The sequence below is a fragment of the Notolabrus celidotus genome, chromosome 9, assembly GCF_009762535.1.
Source record: "Notolabrus celidotus isolate fNotCel1 chromosome 9, fNotCel1.pri, whole genome shotgun sequence".
Lineage (NCBI taxonomy): Eukaryota > Metazoa > Chordata > Actinopteri > Labriformes > Labridae > Notolabrus > Notolabrus celidotus.
The window spans coordinates 31550021-31563226 of record NC_048280.1 but is presented as its reverse complement, the minus strand read 5'-3'; the positions used below and the strand labels follow the sequence as shown (position 1 = coordinate 31563226).

Genomic DNA, 13206 nt, shown 5'->3' with positions numbered 1-13206 from the left:
CAGTTATATGCATACAGTGTGTGTGAGTGAGTGTTGACCCTGTGACTATGACCTGTCCTTGTTGTGGTCTTTCAGGTGTGGGATCAGTCTTCGGTTTGAGTCCAGGTCCAGGCCGCTCCTGATTGGAGGTTGAAGAGAACCTTTGAGAATTCCTTGATCCACTCTGAGTGCAAGCACACACACATGCACACGCACACACACACACACATCCCGAGTCCGTCAGCCCCATTGCCTGTATATAATCCAGTCTCACAGTAGTTCCTCGTTCATAAACCTGCACTGGGAGACGTCTCCTGTGACAATCCACTTCTCTGACTTGTGCTTTCATGGGAGCGATCCCACAGTAGATATGGTGGCAGGGAACCTTTGCTGATCAACAGATCAATAGAGTCTACTTTATAAGATATAAAAGAGATGTATATATTGCTGTCTGAGTTTTTATAGATAAAGGGAATAGTCGGCTGGTGGAGCCATGTCTATTTTTTTAAAAATGAGTTTCTAAAGAAGTTGCAGGGAGATTCTTGATGGCGTTGGTTAAAGAAAAATAATATCAACACTTCACTCGAATCTGATCTAATCATAGGAGGTTTCTTCTCTGTGCAGAGGATCAAACAGACTCTTAAATATGATGAGGAAAGAGGTCTGAGACGGCAACACTTTGCACATGAGATTGGACTTGAACAGGAGTTAAAAACACGACCTTGTTATACAACCAGTCTTCTTTCTTTGGATCAAATCTGTGGTCCTCTTGACTTTAAAGCCTTTGATAAATAACTGCATTTGATTGCTTTCTTGACAGTTGTCGTCTGGACATAGTTTGTAAAACAATTAAGCAATGTTTAGCTCCGAGTGTTCCTTGTGTTGTTTTAAGCAAACTAAAGATCAAGAAACACGCAGCTCTGCTTCTGATGCTGGACGTTGTGCGGTCAGGCTGGCTGACTCTGCTTCAGCTTGCTCTTAGTCCGCTGCCACTGCTGCTGCTGCTGCTGCTGCTAATTATGGTACAGGTGTCCCGTTCCCGTGCAGTGATTATGAAGTCTAGTAGCCGTCAGGGGTTGTTATTTTCTAATATTGTTTCTGTAGAGCCAGTAAGACCACCACCATTCGTCACAGCAACGAGCATGACTAACTTAGAGCAGCACTTGTCACTTCTGGATCTTGATTCTCTCTATTGGTTGTTCTTTTCTGTCATGTATTCACTTGAATTTGCATTCAATAAGTAGACATTGATGTAAGACAGTGGTTTAAGATTTTCTTGATTTTCAGGGCTGTATCACAGTCCATGCATTAAACATGATTAACGTGTCTGACTGTTCTTTGTGTGTTTGTAGCCGCAGTTTGAAGGACACAGCAGGTATCAGGGGGCCACTCACAGACAACACAGTAGGTTTATCTAGTTTATTTCTCATTTAATTCTACAACAATGTAATGCTCTTTAAAGTAAATCCAACAAAACAAAATATTCAGACTGAACAAGGAGCACTTATTGTTACAGGAAATTGCTATGTACAGCTACACACTCCTCTGACAGACATTAGAGGGTTCAAAGTGCTTATCAAACAGAAGGGAGAAAAAAAAGGAAGAAAATCAAACAAAAAGCAAGAGTGATCCCTTTTGTGAGAGACCCGTAATAAATCTGCTTGGCACCAGTCTCCACCAAAAGAGACACATTCACACACACTCAAGACACACAGTCACACAAATGGTTGGTGCATTCACGCGCGCACGCTCACGTCAAGTGATTACTGGGCCGCTGCATTGACGCCTCTAATAGCAAATGAGCGGGAGTGAAGAGAAATACAACAAATGTAGACAGAGAGAACTTTTTTGGGGGGAGGGGGCAAAAAAAAGCAAAGCAAGGGATCATCCTGGCAACGTGTGTTAAATGATGACCTGTTCGCGGTGTCGGCCAACCCCCCCACACAAACGACCAGCAACCATCACGCTGGGTACAACACTGAAAACACACTTTCAGTTTTTACTTTGATGCACTCTGTGGCAGTGTCTACTTCATGTCATGTGCAAAATTTGCCTGTTTTTCTTTTTTTTTTAGATCATTCACATTAATGGATTTTTTAACAAGACACGCTTTGTGGCCTGCATGCCTCGAAAGGTGGAAATACAGAGTAAGAATTCATGCTTGGTGTCAGTGTTTCAGTGGGAAGAGTGAAGGAGCTTTGGCCTCAGACTGAAAAAAGGAAAGCAAATTAACTCCATTAACTTGTTTGTTGACATTTAGGATCATTTGACGTCAGATTCAAAATAATTCTTTAGCGTTCAAGACCTGAGAACATAAACCTGTTCATTTCATCACTGAATTAGAATAACAGGCCAGATCTTCATTAGCATAATCTGACGTATGACGGCATCAGTCTGAGGTCAAGGTTCTGACTGCAGATCAATAAATGACGCTGTCATGGCACCAAACCAAACAGGGCTGTTAATGCCTCTCTTGTTGCAGCATTGTGACACAAATGTTTTTTCATCATTATTAAATAAACTAAATTACAGCGCCTCTTTTATCAAGGGCAGACAAGTCCTAATTATGTATTTGCACGAGTGAAAGCGCCCCTGTTACATAAAAAAGAAAGAAATCAGCACTTTTGCAGGAGGGAGGGCAGTGAGCCAAACAAACTATGCTTGTTGTTCTGACCTCTGTGAAAACAGCGGCACCACTACACACTTCAATCATCTGATTCTAGCACCACATTCAATTCAGCAGATGATGTCAGGAACACTAGGTTACAGGGATACAGCATCGGTTTGATTAAAAGTATCATGTTGAAAATTACACGCTCATCTTTATGCATTTTTTTTCTGATAGTCAAGGTTTTGTCATCGTGAGTGACACACACATGTGGGCAGTCCACTGACACGACGCGCAGGATGATGAGGAACAGAAGTCTGGCAGTCAGAAAGAAATCAAACTTTCTTTCACTCTCCGGCTGACCGACAGAGTTTTTAATGACCACAGAAACCATTCATCTCCGTGATGTGAATCTGAAGAACAACCAAGTTCAGTGTGGAAGTGTGCGTGCACATTAACATGTAGAGGTAGTGTTTGTTTGGAGATGGATTTGAATGGAGTAATGTAAGTGTGTGTGTGTGTTTGAGTGTGTGTGTGTGTTGAAGGGAGATTTTCTTTAATGTTGGACCACTCTCGGCTCCGAGTATCGCCGTCCCCATTGTGATCAGCTGATACCAAAGAGAAGCGATGAGTGACAGTGAAGCCAAAGATCAGAACAATTGCTCATGTCCCCTCATATAAACACTGATTATCCTGCGGCGTTTGAATTGTCTGGAGGAAGAACATCAATCCAACAAAACCTCAATAAATTAAATTAATAATCGCATTTGAAAGGGAAAAGAACTGCAGCATTAAAACAGGACACCCTACTTTTCTAAAAAAACACTCCTGTCGTCTTCAACAGGTCGCAAAATATATGTTTCTTTCTGCCATTAATAACAAAAGAAAACAAAGTGGAAAAAAAGCTTTTTGGTGACTAATTAAGTGAGCCACTATTCAAGGATTCAATACATTTGTCTTAAATGCTATATAGGTATCTGAATATATTATTTCATTCATTTATTTTACAAAAATGTGTTTGTGTGTGCTCGGAGGTCATTGAATGGGTGTTAGGCGGAGTGGGGCGTCTCTGTGAAGCTTCTCGGACAGATTTCTCGTGACACTGCTCTCCTCAATTTTTCAGCCAATCAAAGTGGAGATCACAAGTGAGGTCATACATCACTTTCAGATAAAAAAAAAAAGAAACATCCAGTAATGTGGAAGTCTCAGAGTGTGTAGTTCACTTGTGGTGTCCACAGGACTGAAATACAACAGTTCCCAGTGCCCGCTGGGTAAACACAACAAAGAGGAGACGTGGAGAGAGAGAAGGGCATGGAGGTGTGGCTGAGAGGAGAGATTACACACTCAATCAGTCAGTCCGTGTCAGGAAAACAAACAATCTTAAGCTCATCTGCTGTCTGACACAAACCGACAACGCCACAACACATCAGTGTAACCTTCCAGCGGACTGTCTGCAGCACAGCCGAGCGGCCATCAGCTGTTCAGAGGTCACACTGAAAGCTGAAAGTAGATCAACTTTTCCTGGTGCAAGACTCTCAGCGGTTATTCACCTTGAAAGGAAAAGAGGATCCTCTCCTAATTGTGGGCAAGTTTACTGAGCGAGTGTGGAAGAGAAACCACGGGTCGTTCAAATCCCAAAAATCCTCTGTGTCCATGAATCCAGCACTCTCTGAACGCTGGGCTGAATCTCAACACAAGCTCAAGATCTGATGGAGACAAAACTGCTTGAGAGAAAGAGAGAGAGAAGACGTACACACATTTCATTAGGTGTAGCTTTAAAAAAATCCCTCCAGGCAAACTTGCTTTATGAGTTGAGACTCAGCTCAGGCATGTTAAAGGATCAGTTCAACCAAAAGAACACAACTGTGGATAAACAAAGGGATCAGTGTCCATAGAAAGAGATGAGACTATCACAGTTTTAAGGAGCCCTTCGTTGATTTGGGACTTGAGGACTAGACTAAAACAATAACATGATAATGTTATGTAACAGAAACTGAGCTTTGAAAATAAATTCTCAAAAAAAGAAGCTTGGTTATGACTAAAAAACTATTTGAGTTGTATTATAGGAAAATTTTATTTTCCCAGGATTTTTGAAGCTCAACCCAAAGTAAGGTCTTAATGTGAGGATACAAATAATGTTTCAATCTGTCATTTTTAAAAAAGTCACAAGCTGTGTGGAAGTGTGATGAAACTGGTTTCTCTTTTGGATTATTTGATTACCAAATAGCCAAGTTAAAGCATATAAGCCAGATTCAAACAATTCAAGATTTTCACTACATTATTCTGGTGTCAGCCTCCTCTCAAATATAAAAATGCAGCTTTTTAATTCATTGTTAAACTCATTTCTTGAGTTTTGTAACTATTTAAAATTCTACTCTTGGAGTTTAAAAAAGCCCAAAAAATCCACAATTTTTTATATTCAAAAACAAAATGTAATTTAAAAAAAATGCTGATTTATTGATTATGAACAGTCTTAAAGCACAGCCTCAGTTTAACTCAAGTGATACCACAAGAGAAAGCTGAAGATGTTGGATGAACTGACCCTTGGAAACGCTCTCTGAACAATATTAGCGAGCGTCAGCTAGCTGGATATTTGTGGGACTGTCAAACGAGTGCTGGCAGGACCTTCTCATGTTACTGATCATGATCCTCCAGAGATCAGACGGCCTCCAAGCAGAGAGAGACGAGGATACAAACAAGTCTGAAGAAAAGCAAAGTAATGATTGATTGTACCGAAGCCCTCCAAGAGACTTCAGCGACACAGTGAGACCACCTCCTCTGCCTGCCTGGTCCAAGGCACCAGGATGTCCACTCTCACTCCTCTGGCCTCTGAGTGCAGACCGGTCATTGCAAATAACCCTTTGTGAGATGAGTGTGTTTTCTTTTTACACCATCTCACACACACACACAACCCCTATACACACCCACTGTTCAGAGCGCTCTGCATCACGCTGTGACACCATTCAGCTGTTCAGCCAACAGATCCTCTGTATATACACATTAAACTCCACATCTGCAGCACACACACACACACACATAAAGTACATGGGACATTCTGTGTAGCTCCTGTGCTCGTCTTCAGCAGTGCGCCTTTGTCAGTGGCTGGCGGCTCAGCCTAGCTCTCCTCCTTTTCCAGTCCTCTTAAACTCAGTTGGAGCTGGCAGTGATGGGTTTCTCCAGCTCCAGGTCCAGGGGGGCCGGGCTGAGCTGGAGATTGCCGTAGCAGGTCTTACAGACGCGGCTGGGCTCAAACAGCTGCTGGCTTGGCACTGGGATCTTCTGGTCGCAACAGCTGGCACAGAACACATTACCACAGTTCCTGCAGGGAGACACAGACAGGTCAATAGTGGACCTTCAAATCAAGTTACCATGCACCTCATCTGCATACATTAAAGCCATTATATCTGCAGCAGGGTTTTCTACATTCATTAGGATTTGATTGAGGATTATTATTCACAGAGGTCTGCTATTTACTCAGATCTAGTCTCATCACAAACAGGCAGACTCACTCATCCTGAAAACAAAATCACATCATCATGATTTAAAGACTGGGACAAGCTGAGCAGAGGGAGGAGGTGACATGCAGCAACAAGCCGAGCTCGGACTCAAACCCAAGTCACTGCAGTACGAACTCAGCCTTAGAGTATGGTAAGCATATAACAAGGTGAGCTTCTCTCTAATCATAGTTTCAGTGATAACTGAGATATATGTTAAAACACAGGCGAGCAACAATCCAACACCAACCATTAGTGAGTCAGCACGTCTCTCCAAAAACATCGGAGTATTACTGAAGATGTAATTCTTTGAAATGGGTAACAAATATATGAAAGTTCAACCCTCTAAACAGCAGGGCACCAGGAGTTCATAAAACAGTAACTTGAGTGTGACTTCATTTATCACTAATGCTGCCGGACCTACAGGGGGACTCATCGCTAGGTTTTCAGAACGTTTTATTTTCTGGACAAAGCTGGATCTTCAAAGCAAATAAGAGGAAAATATAGAAATTGAACTTCTGATAGTGTTGAGAGTTTTTATCCAAACATCAAACATATCGTCTTGAATCTGAATTTATCACACCTAATAAGATAAATTATTTAATGTAAAAATGCAATGCTTTCCTGCTGAAAATGGTCCCATGTTACCCATTGGATGGACGCCTAAATCAGATGAAGCTCAAAGTAGCCGTCACCTAATCTTAATTTAATTATCATTTTATATTTATTGTTTTATTCAGCTTACCTGTCTACTTATTAGAGGTACATCAACAAAGAAAATGCATTTATAATTATTATCTTTTATATTAATTGTATTTTTATGTGTATGCGTGTATGCATGTATGCATGTATGCGTGTATGTATGTATGTATGAATGTATGTATGTATGTATGTATGTATGTATGTGTGTATGTATGTATGTATGTATTTATGTGTGTGTGTGAATGTATGTTTATACAGTATATATATATATAAATATTTATTATTTCAATGTATGTATGTATGTATAGATAGATGTATGTATGTATGTGTGTGTGTATGTATGTATGTATGTATGTATGTATGTATGTATATATGTATGCATGTATGTATGTATGTATGTATGTATGTATGTATGCATGTATGCATGCATGTATGCCTGTATGTATGTATGTATGTATGTATGTATGTATGTGTGTATGTATGTATGTATGTATGTGTGTGTGAATGTATGTATGTGTGTGTGTATGTATGTATATACAGTATATATATATAAATATTTATTATTTCAATGTATGTATGTATGTATGTATGTATTGATAGATGTATGTATGTGTGTGTGTATGTATGCATGTATGTATGCATGTATGTATATATGTATGCATGTATGTATGTATGTATGTATGTATGTATGCATGTATGCATGCATGTATGCCTGTATGTATGTATGTATGTATGTATGTATGAATGTATGTATGTATGTATATATGTATGTATATATGTATGTATGTATGTATGTATGTATGCATGAATGTATGTATGTATGTATGTATTTAGTATTATTATAATTATAATCTATTATTTTGATCATTTTTTATTTGTATTTAATATTATTTTTATTTTTATTCTTAAATATACATATGACTATGTTACATAAAAAGATGCTTGAATATCGGACCTGTATTGTAAAGTTTGCGTTTCACAAATAAAACAAAAGTATTAAAAACAGTTATTGTGTGAATATCATCAGACTCATATGGTCTGTGAGTTTAAGTTAAAATGCCCTCTCTCTCTTTTTGTTCATATAGTTATAGTCATACAGAGTAGTGTTATTGCACATCCCCTATAGTTTGCACATCATGAAGGCCTAATGAGACGTATTTAGTCCTCCAACAAGCTCTCCTTGTTTTCTACATTTTAACAGAAGGATGTTGATGAGAAAACACGCCTGCTGTAGAAAAACTGTGTTTGTGGCAGATCCCTGCGTCACATGATTAAAGGAGTGGACAGATTAGAAGCTGTGAGCTCTGGGTAAACCACTGTACCCTGTTTTCAGCTCACAACATGCTGGGGGAGAAGTGATGCTCTGTCACTTCATGTAATTCAGCCTATTACAGCAAGTTATCATCAGTGGACGTGAAGACAGGTAACACTAAAGACTTAAGGTACCCATGCTAAGACTCAGGTGTAAGGCCATGCTCACATTTACACACAGAGCTGACCTTCCTATCCACCTGCAGCAGATTTAAAAACACTACAGTTTACTCTTAAGCCTGGTTTATACTTCTGCATTGACTCCAGTGACCCACACCATCAGGAGCACTTCATACTCATATGACGAAGTCGCTCTGCAGTACTCTGCCTCAACACTAGTTGGCAGTGTGATTAATCTGAAGGTCATACCGCCACTTTCAAGGATCTGCTACATTCTCTGCTTATTTGAGTGCAGGACAGCTGATTTCTTCTAGCGTATGATGTGGAGTTGGAGCTGATAAATGTTGAGCAGCGGTTGATCGTGCTGCAATAAATGCAAAGAGGAGGAGAGAGGAGACGTCGAAGAGAAGGGATGTGCGACCAAGGTAAAGCGATGTGACGAAACCTTGTTATTGCAGGAAATACGATGTTACCCAGTGTAGTGATCACAGGGCTTGAGATCTCCATTGTTACAACAAGTAGTTATATTTTCAAGGAGGTGCCTGTCAAAGAGGCTTCTGCGTGAACCGACGGTGTTTACTACATTATAGATTCAACTCAGAAGTACAATTCAGGCTTTGGTCTCCAGCCTTTCACACTACAGAGTGGACTAAGTAGTCTCAGTACCATGCTGTGCTTCTGGCAGGTGAGATGCAGAGGGCTGGTTTGGGGCAGCATGCTGCCGGGTGAGGGTAACGAGGGTGAGTGGTGGGAGGGCAGGGTGTGGATGAGGTGCTATGGTGGGATGACGAGGGCAAATTTGAAGGAGTATTGTTTCAATATTTGTTCTTTTGAATTTTAAAGGTGAAGTAAGAATGAGCCCTTGACCAATCCCAGCTCTCCCACCGTTATCAACAACGTGTTCACAGACACAGCCAATCAAAAACTGCTACGTAGCCACACTGGTGCTGCGGGAGGAACATTCACGTTAACGCATCCCAGAAAAAAAGGGAGATTTCCCCCTGAGAATTTACTGACAACCACAACAGAATGGAGGCACTCCGTGTGAAGGGGGGAGGAGCAGGGTTGAGTGGGGTAAGGATTAGGAGGAGAAAGATGCAGCATTGTCAGGTTTAAGGGTGGAGGGTGGAGGGTGGAGGGTAGGGTAGTGGGGGGGGACAGGGGAGCCAGATCTCACCAGACCTCCTGGACAGGCTCCCTGCCACTGTAGAGGAGAGGGGCAGACAATGGATGAAAACCTCTTCCTGAGCAGTAGAGGACACTTAACACGCTTTACGCTACAGATAAGTGTGATGGAAAGAGAGATAACATCTGACACAACTACATACAATACTACATCCTACATACACTGAATCTATACTCTGTGTGTAGAGTTTCATAACAGTTTCATAACATCTTCAAACTGGGGCTGTTTTTTTAAAACTTAACTCAGTTTGTTCTCACTGATGTGACCTGCTTCTTAAAAAAGCATTCTTTGCAATCGACACAATCTTACTGGTGTGTGCGCCTCTGTGCAAGATTTATATATTACATTCATACTTTTTTGCTTATACACATGTCACAAACTGAAGATGGGTCAGTATAAAATCAAGAAAATGAGGCAAACTGTGGCGTTTGTATGTACAGGGATTCTGCTCTCACTGTCTTTTTGGTTTTGTGATTATGCGTCCATGTTTGGGGGCTTTTCTGAATATTGATCATGAAGCAGTGGAGAGGAGACAGCAGCCCAAAGCACAGGACTGAAAGAACCCATGTAACTTGTGTATCCTAACGAGACACCAAAGAGCCGCAACAAAAATTGAATCTGAACAGTTTGTCATTTGTCACACACACACACACACAGACACACAGACACACACACACACACACACTGGGTAGAATAAAGAGAAGCTGCATACAAACAAAATCAATCTATTCCCGCACATTTACGCAAAGACTTTGAGGTGTTTTTTAAACTTTAGAAGAGCTCGACCCCTTTACAACAATCAGAAAACGACATCTTGTTTCTTAGATTCACTTCTTTCCTTTCATGACTGACACTCACTCACTGAGCGTAATCTCTAAAGTCATTAGACTGCTGCTTCTCTCTCTCTCTCTCTCTCTCTCTCTCTCTCTCTCTCTCTCCTCTCCTCTCTCTCTCTCCTCTCTCTCCTCTCTCTCTCTCTCTCCTCTCTCTCTCTCTCTCTCTCTCTCTCTCTCTCTCTCTCTCTCTCCTCTCTCTCTCTCTCTCTCTCATCTCTCTCTCTCTCTCTCTCTCTCTCTCTCTCTCTCTCTCTCTCTCTCTCAAGCAGCAGCTTTAGGGGCCAGCCTCCGAGCTGAACAGTGACATCTACCTGAGCAGAGTCCTTGTGGTACCAGACATTTAAAGGGAAATATGAAGTATCAATGTGAGGGTTGGAAACTATGTATTCTTGTGAGAAGATATATCATGATACTTTGATGTCTTGATATTCTGCACAGCCCCAGTCAAGATGTATCTGGACACTACAAACTCCACTTGAACAGAGGATGAGTAAACGTAAACATATCACTTTAAGAAGTGTTGGACAGCAGGGAAGCGGCTGAAGGTTTGGGCTCCTGCAGATAGATAGCTCTCAGTACTTACCTGCAGTGATGCTTCCTGGTGGCAAGCCAGAACCTACTCTCACAGCCATAACACTGGGCTGCCAAATGGTCTGGGTACCAACGCGTCACCTGCAAACCACAGACTGATCTCAGTTCCCAGCTCTCATCTCCAGGGCAGCCCACCTGCCATCTAACAATATCCACTGCCATTTCTGAACAGGTCTTAATTCTTCAAACAATAAAGCCAAGTGTTTTGTTTTTCTGTAAAACTATCTGAACCGTGTTCTGGTTGCTTACCTCAGTGTCCTGCTTGTCCACCTGCTCCCAGCTGGCCTCAGAGAAGAACTCCGTGCTACAGCGTGACAAACAGTTGGGGTCCATGTTGTACTCAGAGTCTGTCATTGAGGTCTGCATGAAAGGAGTCACGGAGAAAAAGATCATACCAACTTAATCCATGAGGAAGGAGTGCATGGGGCTGCAGAAACAGCAGGTAATGAAAAGAACTTTGGATATGTCTGACTCAAAGTTCACTGGTCAACATCTTACCACTTCATCTCCCATGTCTCCGTTGATCCTGTGGGAGCCAGGGTGCTGCTGATTCTCCAGGCGGCACCACAGCTCCTGTACCTGTTTCTTCAGAGTCTCAACCTCCATCTGATGTCCTGCCTCGATCTGCCTCAGTCTCTGCTGGATGGCGTCTGTGTGAAGCGTTAGTCCATCATCATCAAGATGGCTGCGGGACGGCTGCTCTGGGCTGATCGCTGCCCGGCCAAGCAGGGCGTGGCACCAGCGGTGCTGCGAGCAGCTGCCTCTGGGATGGAGGATCAGGGAGTTGCAGCTTGCTAAGGACACCTGTCGACTGAGAGGGGCCCTCTCCCCGTTTCCTTTAGCCCAGTGAAGTCCTGTGCAGGGGTCCCCCTCTGAGTTGTCTCCGTTATGAAGCCCATCCCTGCTGAGGTCACCGCTGAAAGACTGAAAGGCACTGACAGAGGGACGCTTGCCGCCCCCGTTTAAAGTTCTGAAAAAGCCATGCTCTCCTGTCTCCAGTCCTTTCTCTTTCCTCGTGCCGGGAGGATGGCTCCTGCCTTCACTGCAGGGCTGACGACTGGGACAAACAGGGGAATGTGCTGGCGGCTCCAACCTGCTGCAGGCCTCTTCAGTTAAAGTCTCTGTGGAGCTTTCCATCAGAGAGGCTCTCTTATCTACCTGCTCCACCTGCTCGTTGTTTTCCTGGTCGGACTCAGAGTCAGGGCGGGGCTCATCCACACCGTGCTCTTCAGGTGACCTGTCCAAATAGCCATTAGTTAAAGTTCTATGGGCTGCATGCTGATCTGGCTCACCTGAGCAGGACTCAGTGGGTGCATCTAAGAGATCCTCTTGTACAGAAGAGTCCTCTGTAACCTGCTCCACCAGATCTCCTGCAGTCTGAGGGACCTCAGCAGCTTGTTGATCCAGCTCCTCTGCTTCCTGTGCAGGTAGAGGGGAAGACGCATTCTCTTCCGCCTCCACCAAACCATTTTCTGGATGGTGTCCATTTGCAAATGCTTCTGTCTGTATCTCAGTGCCATTGACCTTAGCGTGCATTTCATCCTCCTCAGCTTGTGCTTCTTTACCCAACTCTGTGTCATCAGTGTTAGCAACATACGTGGAAACAGTACTTTCCTCTGTCTGAACATCTGCTCCAGCATCCTCCTTAGTAGCTTCCTGGAGGATGTTCTCCATCTGACCCTCAGCCACACCCACCACTACAGAAAGCTCTGCCTCCTCGGCTTCCTCTACGTTGTCGGCTGGATTCCCAGAGGCTTTGCGTACGAGCTCCGGATGTGTGACCCTAGGCTGAGGACTTTCATCCAGCTCAGAGTCCCCTCCCTCCAGGCAAGGCCCCACTCCGTTAGGCAGGACCTCCTGATCTTGGTTCCCCCCTCCATCCGGCCCCACCGCCATGTTGAGCTCTAGAGAGCGTCGGTGGTCCTGCCATTTCTCATTGAGGCTCGGGTCACTGGAGCGGCGGTTGGGAGCTAGAGAGCTCCCCAGCTCACATGCGCTTGGCAAGTTGTCAAAGGAGCGAGTCTTTGTGCATCTGAAGGGAAAACAAGAGGAGAGTGATGAACTGGAAACAGATTCTGTTACATAACAACGGCTCCTCATGTTTGACACCCAGTGATTCAACCTGTAGCTGCACATAGAAATGTTTTCAATATCATAATGTCAGCTTTAACAAAATAAGAAAATACAGCTCACACATAATGAAATAAATACACTCAGACTTGGTCTCTTCAAGTTAGAGCTTGCTGTTATAAACTGTTTCATGAGAATGAAACATCCTGTTGCTCTTCTGAGGCGGTGCGAGTGTCAGGAGACACAAGCTAAGCAGAACACAAAGCGGTCTCTGTGGCTGTAAGAGCCTGATCACAGTTGACTTTCTAA

The 13206-nt window shown here is 43.0% G+C and overlaps 2 protein-coding genes across 6 annotated transcripts in view; one reads left to right on the top strand and one right to left on the bottom strand.

The window, feature by feature from the left end:
• Positions 1-1307, top strand: part of LOC117818917 (citron Rho-interacting kinase) — a 61031-nt gene extending 59724 nt beyond the window's left edge. For all 3 annotated transcript variants that reach the window (XM_034692058.1, XM_034692057.1, XM_034692056.1), the window contains one exon: positions 76-1307. In XM_034692058.1, the coding sequence (XP_034547949.1) occupies positions 76-99 (24 nt within the window). In that variant the 3' untranslated portion in view covers positions 100-1307. The remainder of the gene's footprint in view (positions 1-75) is intronic.
• Positions 1308-1384: 77 nt separating this feature from the next.
• Positions 1385-13206, bottom strand: part of mtmr3 (myotubularin related protein 3) — a 38640-nt gene continuing 26818 nt past the window's right edge. The window contains exons 17-20 of one of the 3 annotated variants that reach the window (XM_034691750.1): positions 11326-12859; positions 11077-11187; positions 10820-10908; positions 1385-5906 (exon numbers count right to left, since the gene is read on the bottom strand). In XM_034691750.1, the coding sequence (XP_034547641.1) occupies positions 5735-5906; positions 10820-10908; positions 11077-11187; positions 11326-12859 (1906 nt within the window). In that variant the 3' untranslated portion in view covers positions 1385-5734. The remainder of the gene's footprint in view (positions 5907-10819; positions 10909-11076; positions 11188-11325; positions 12860-13206) is intronic. The other 2 variants (XM_034691751.1, XM_034691752.1) reach the window with 2 other exon arrangements.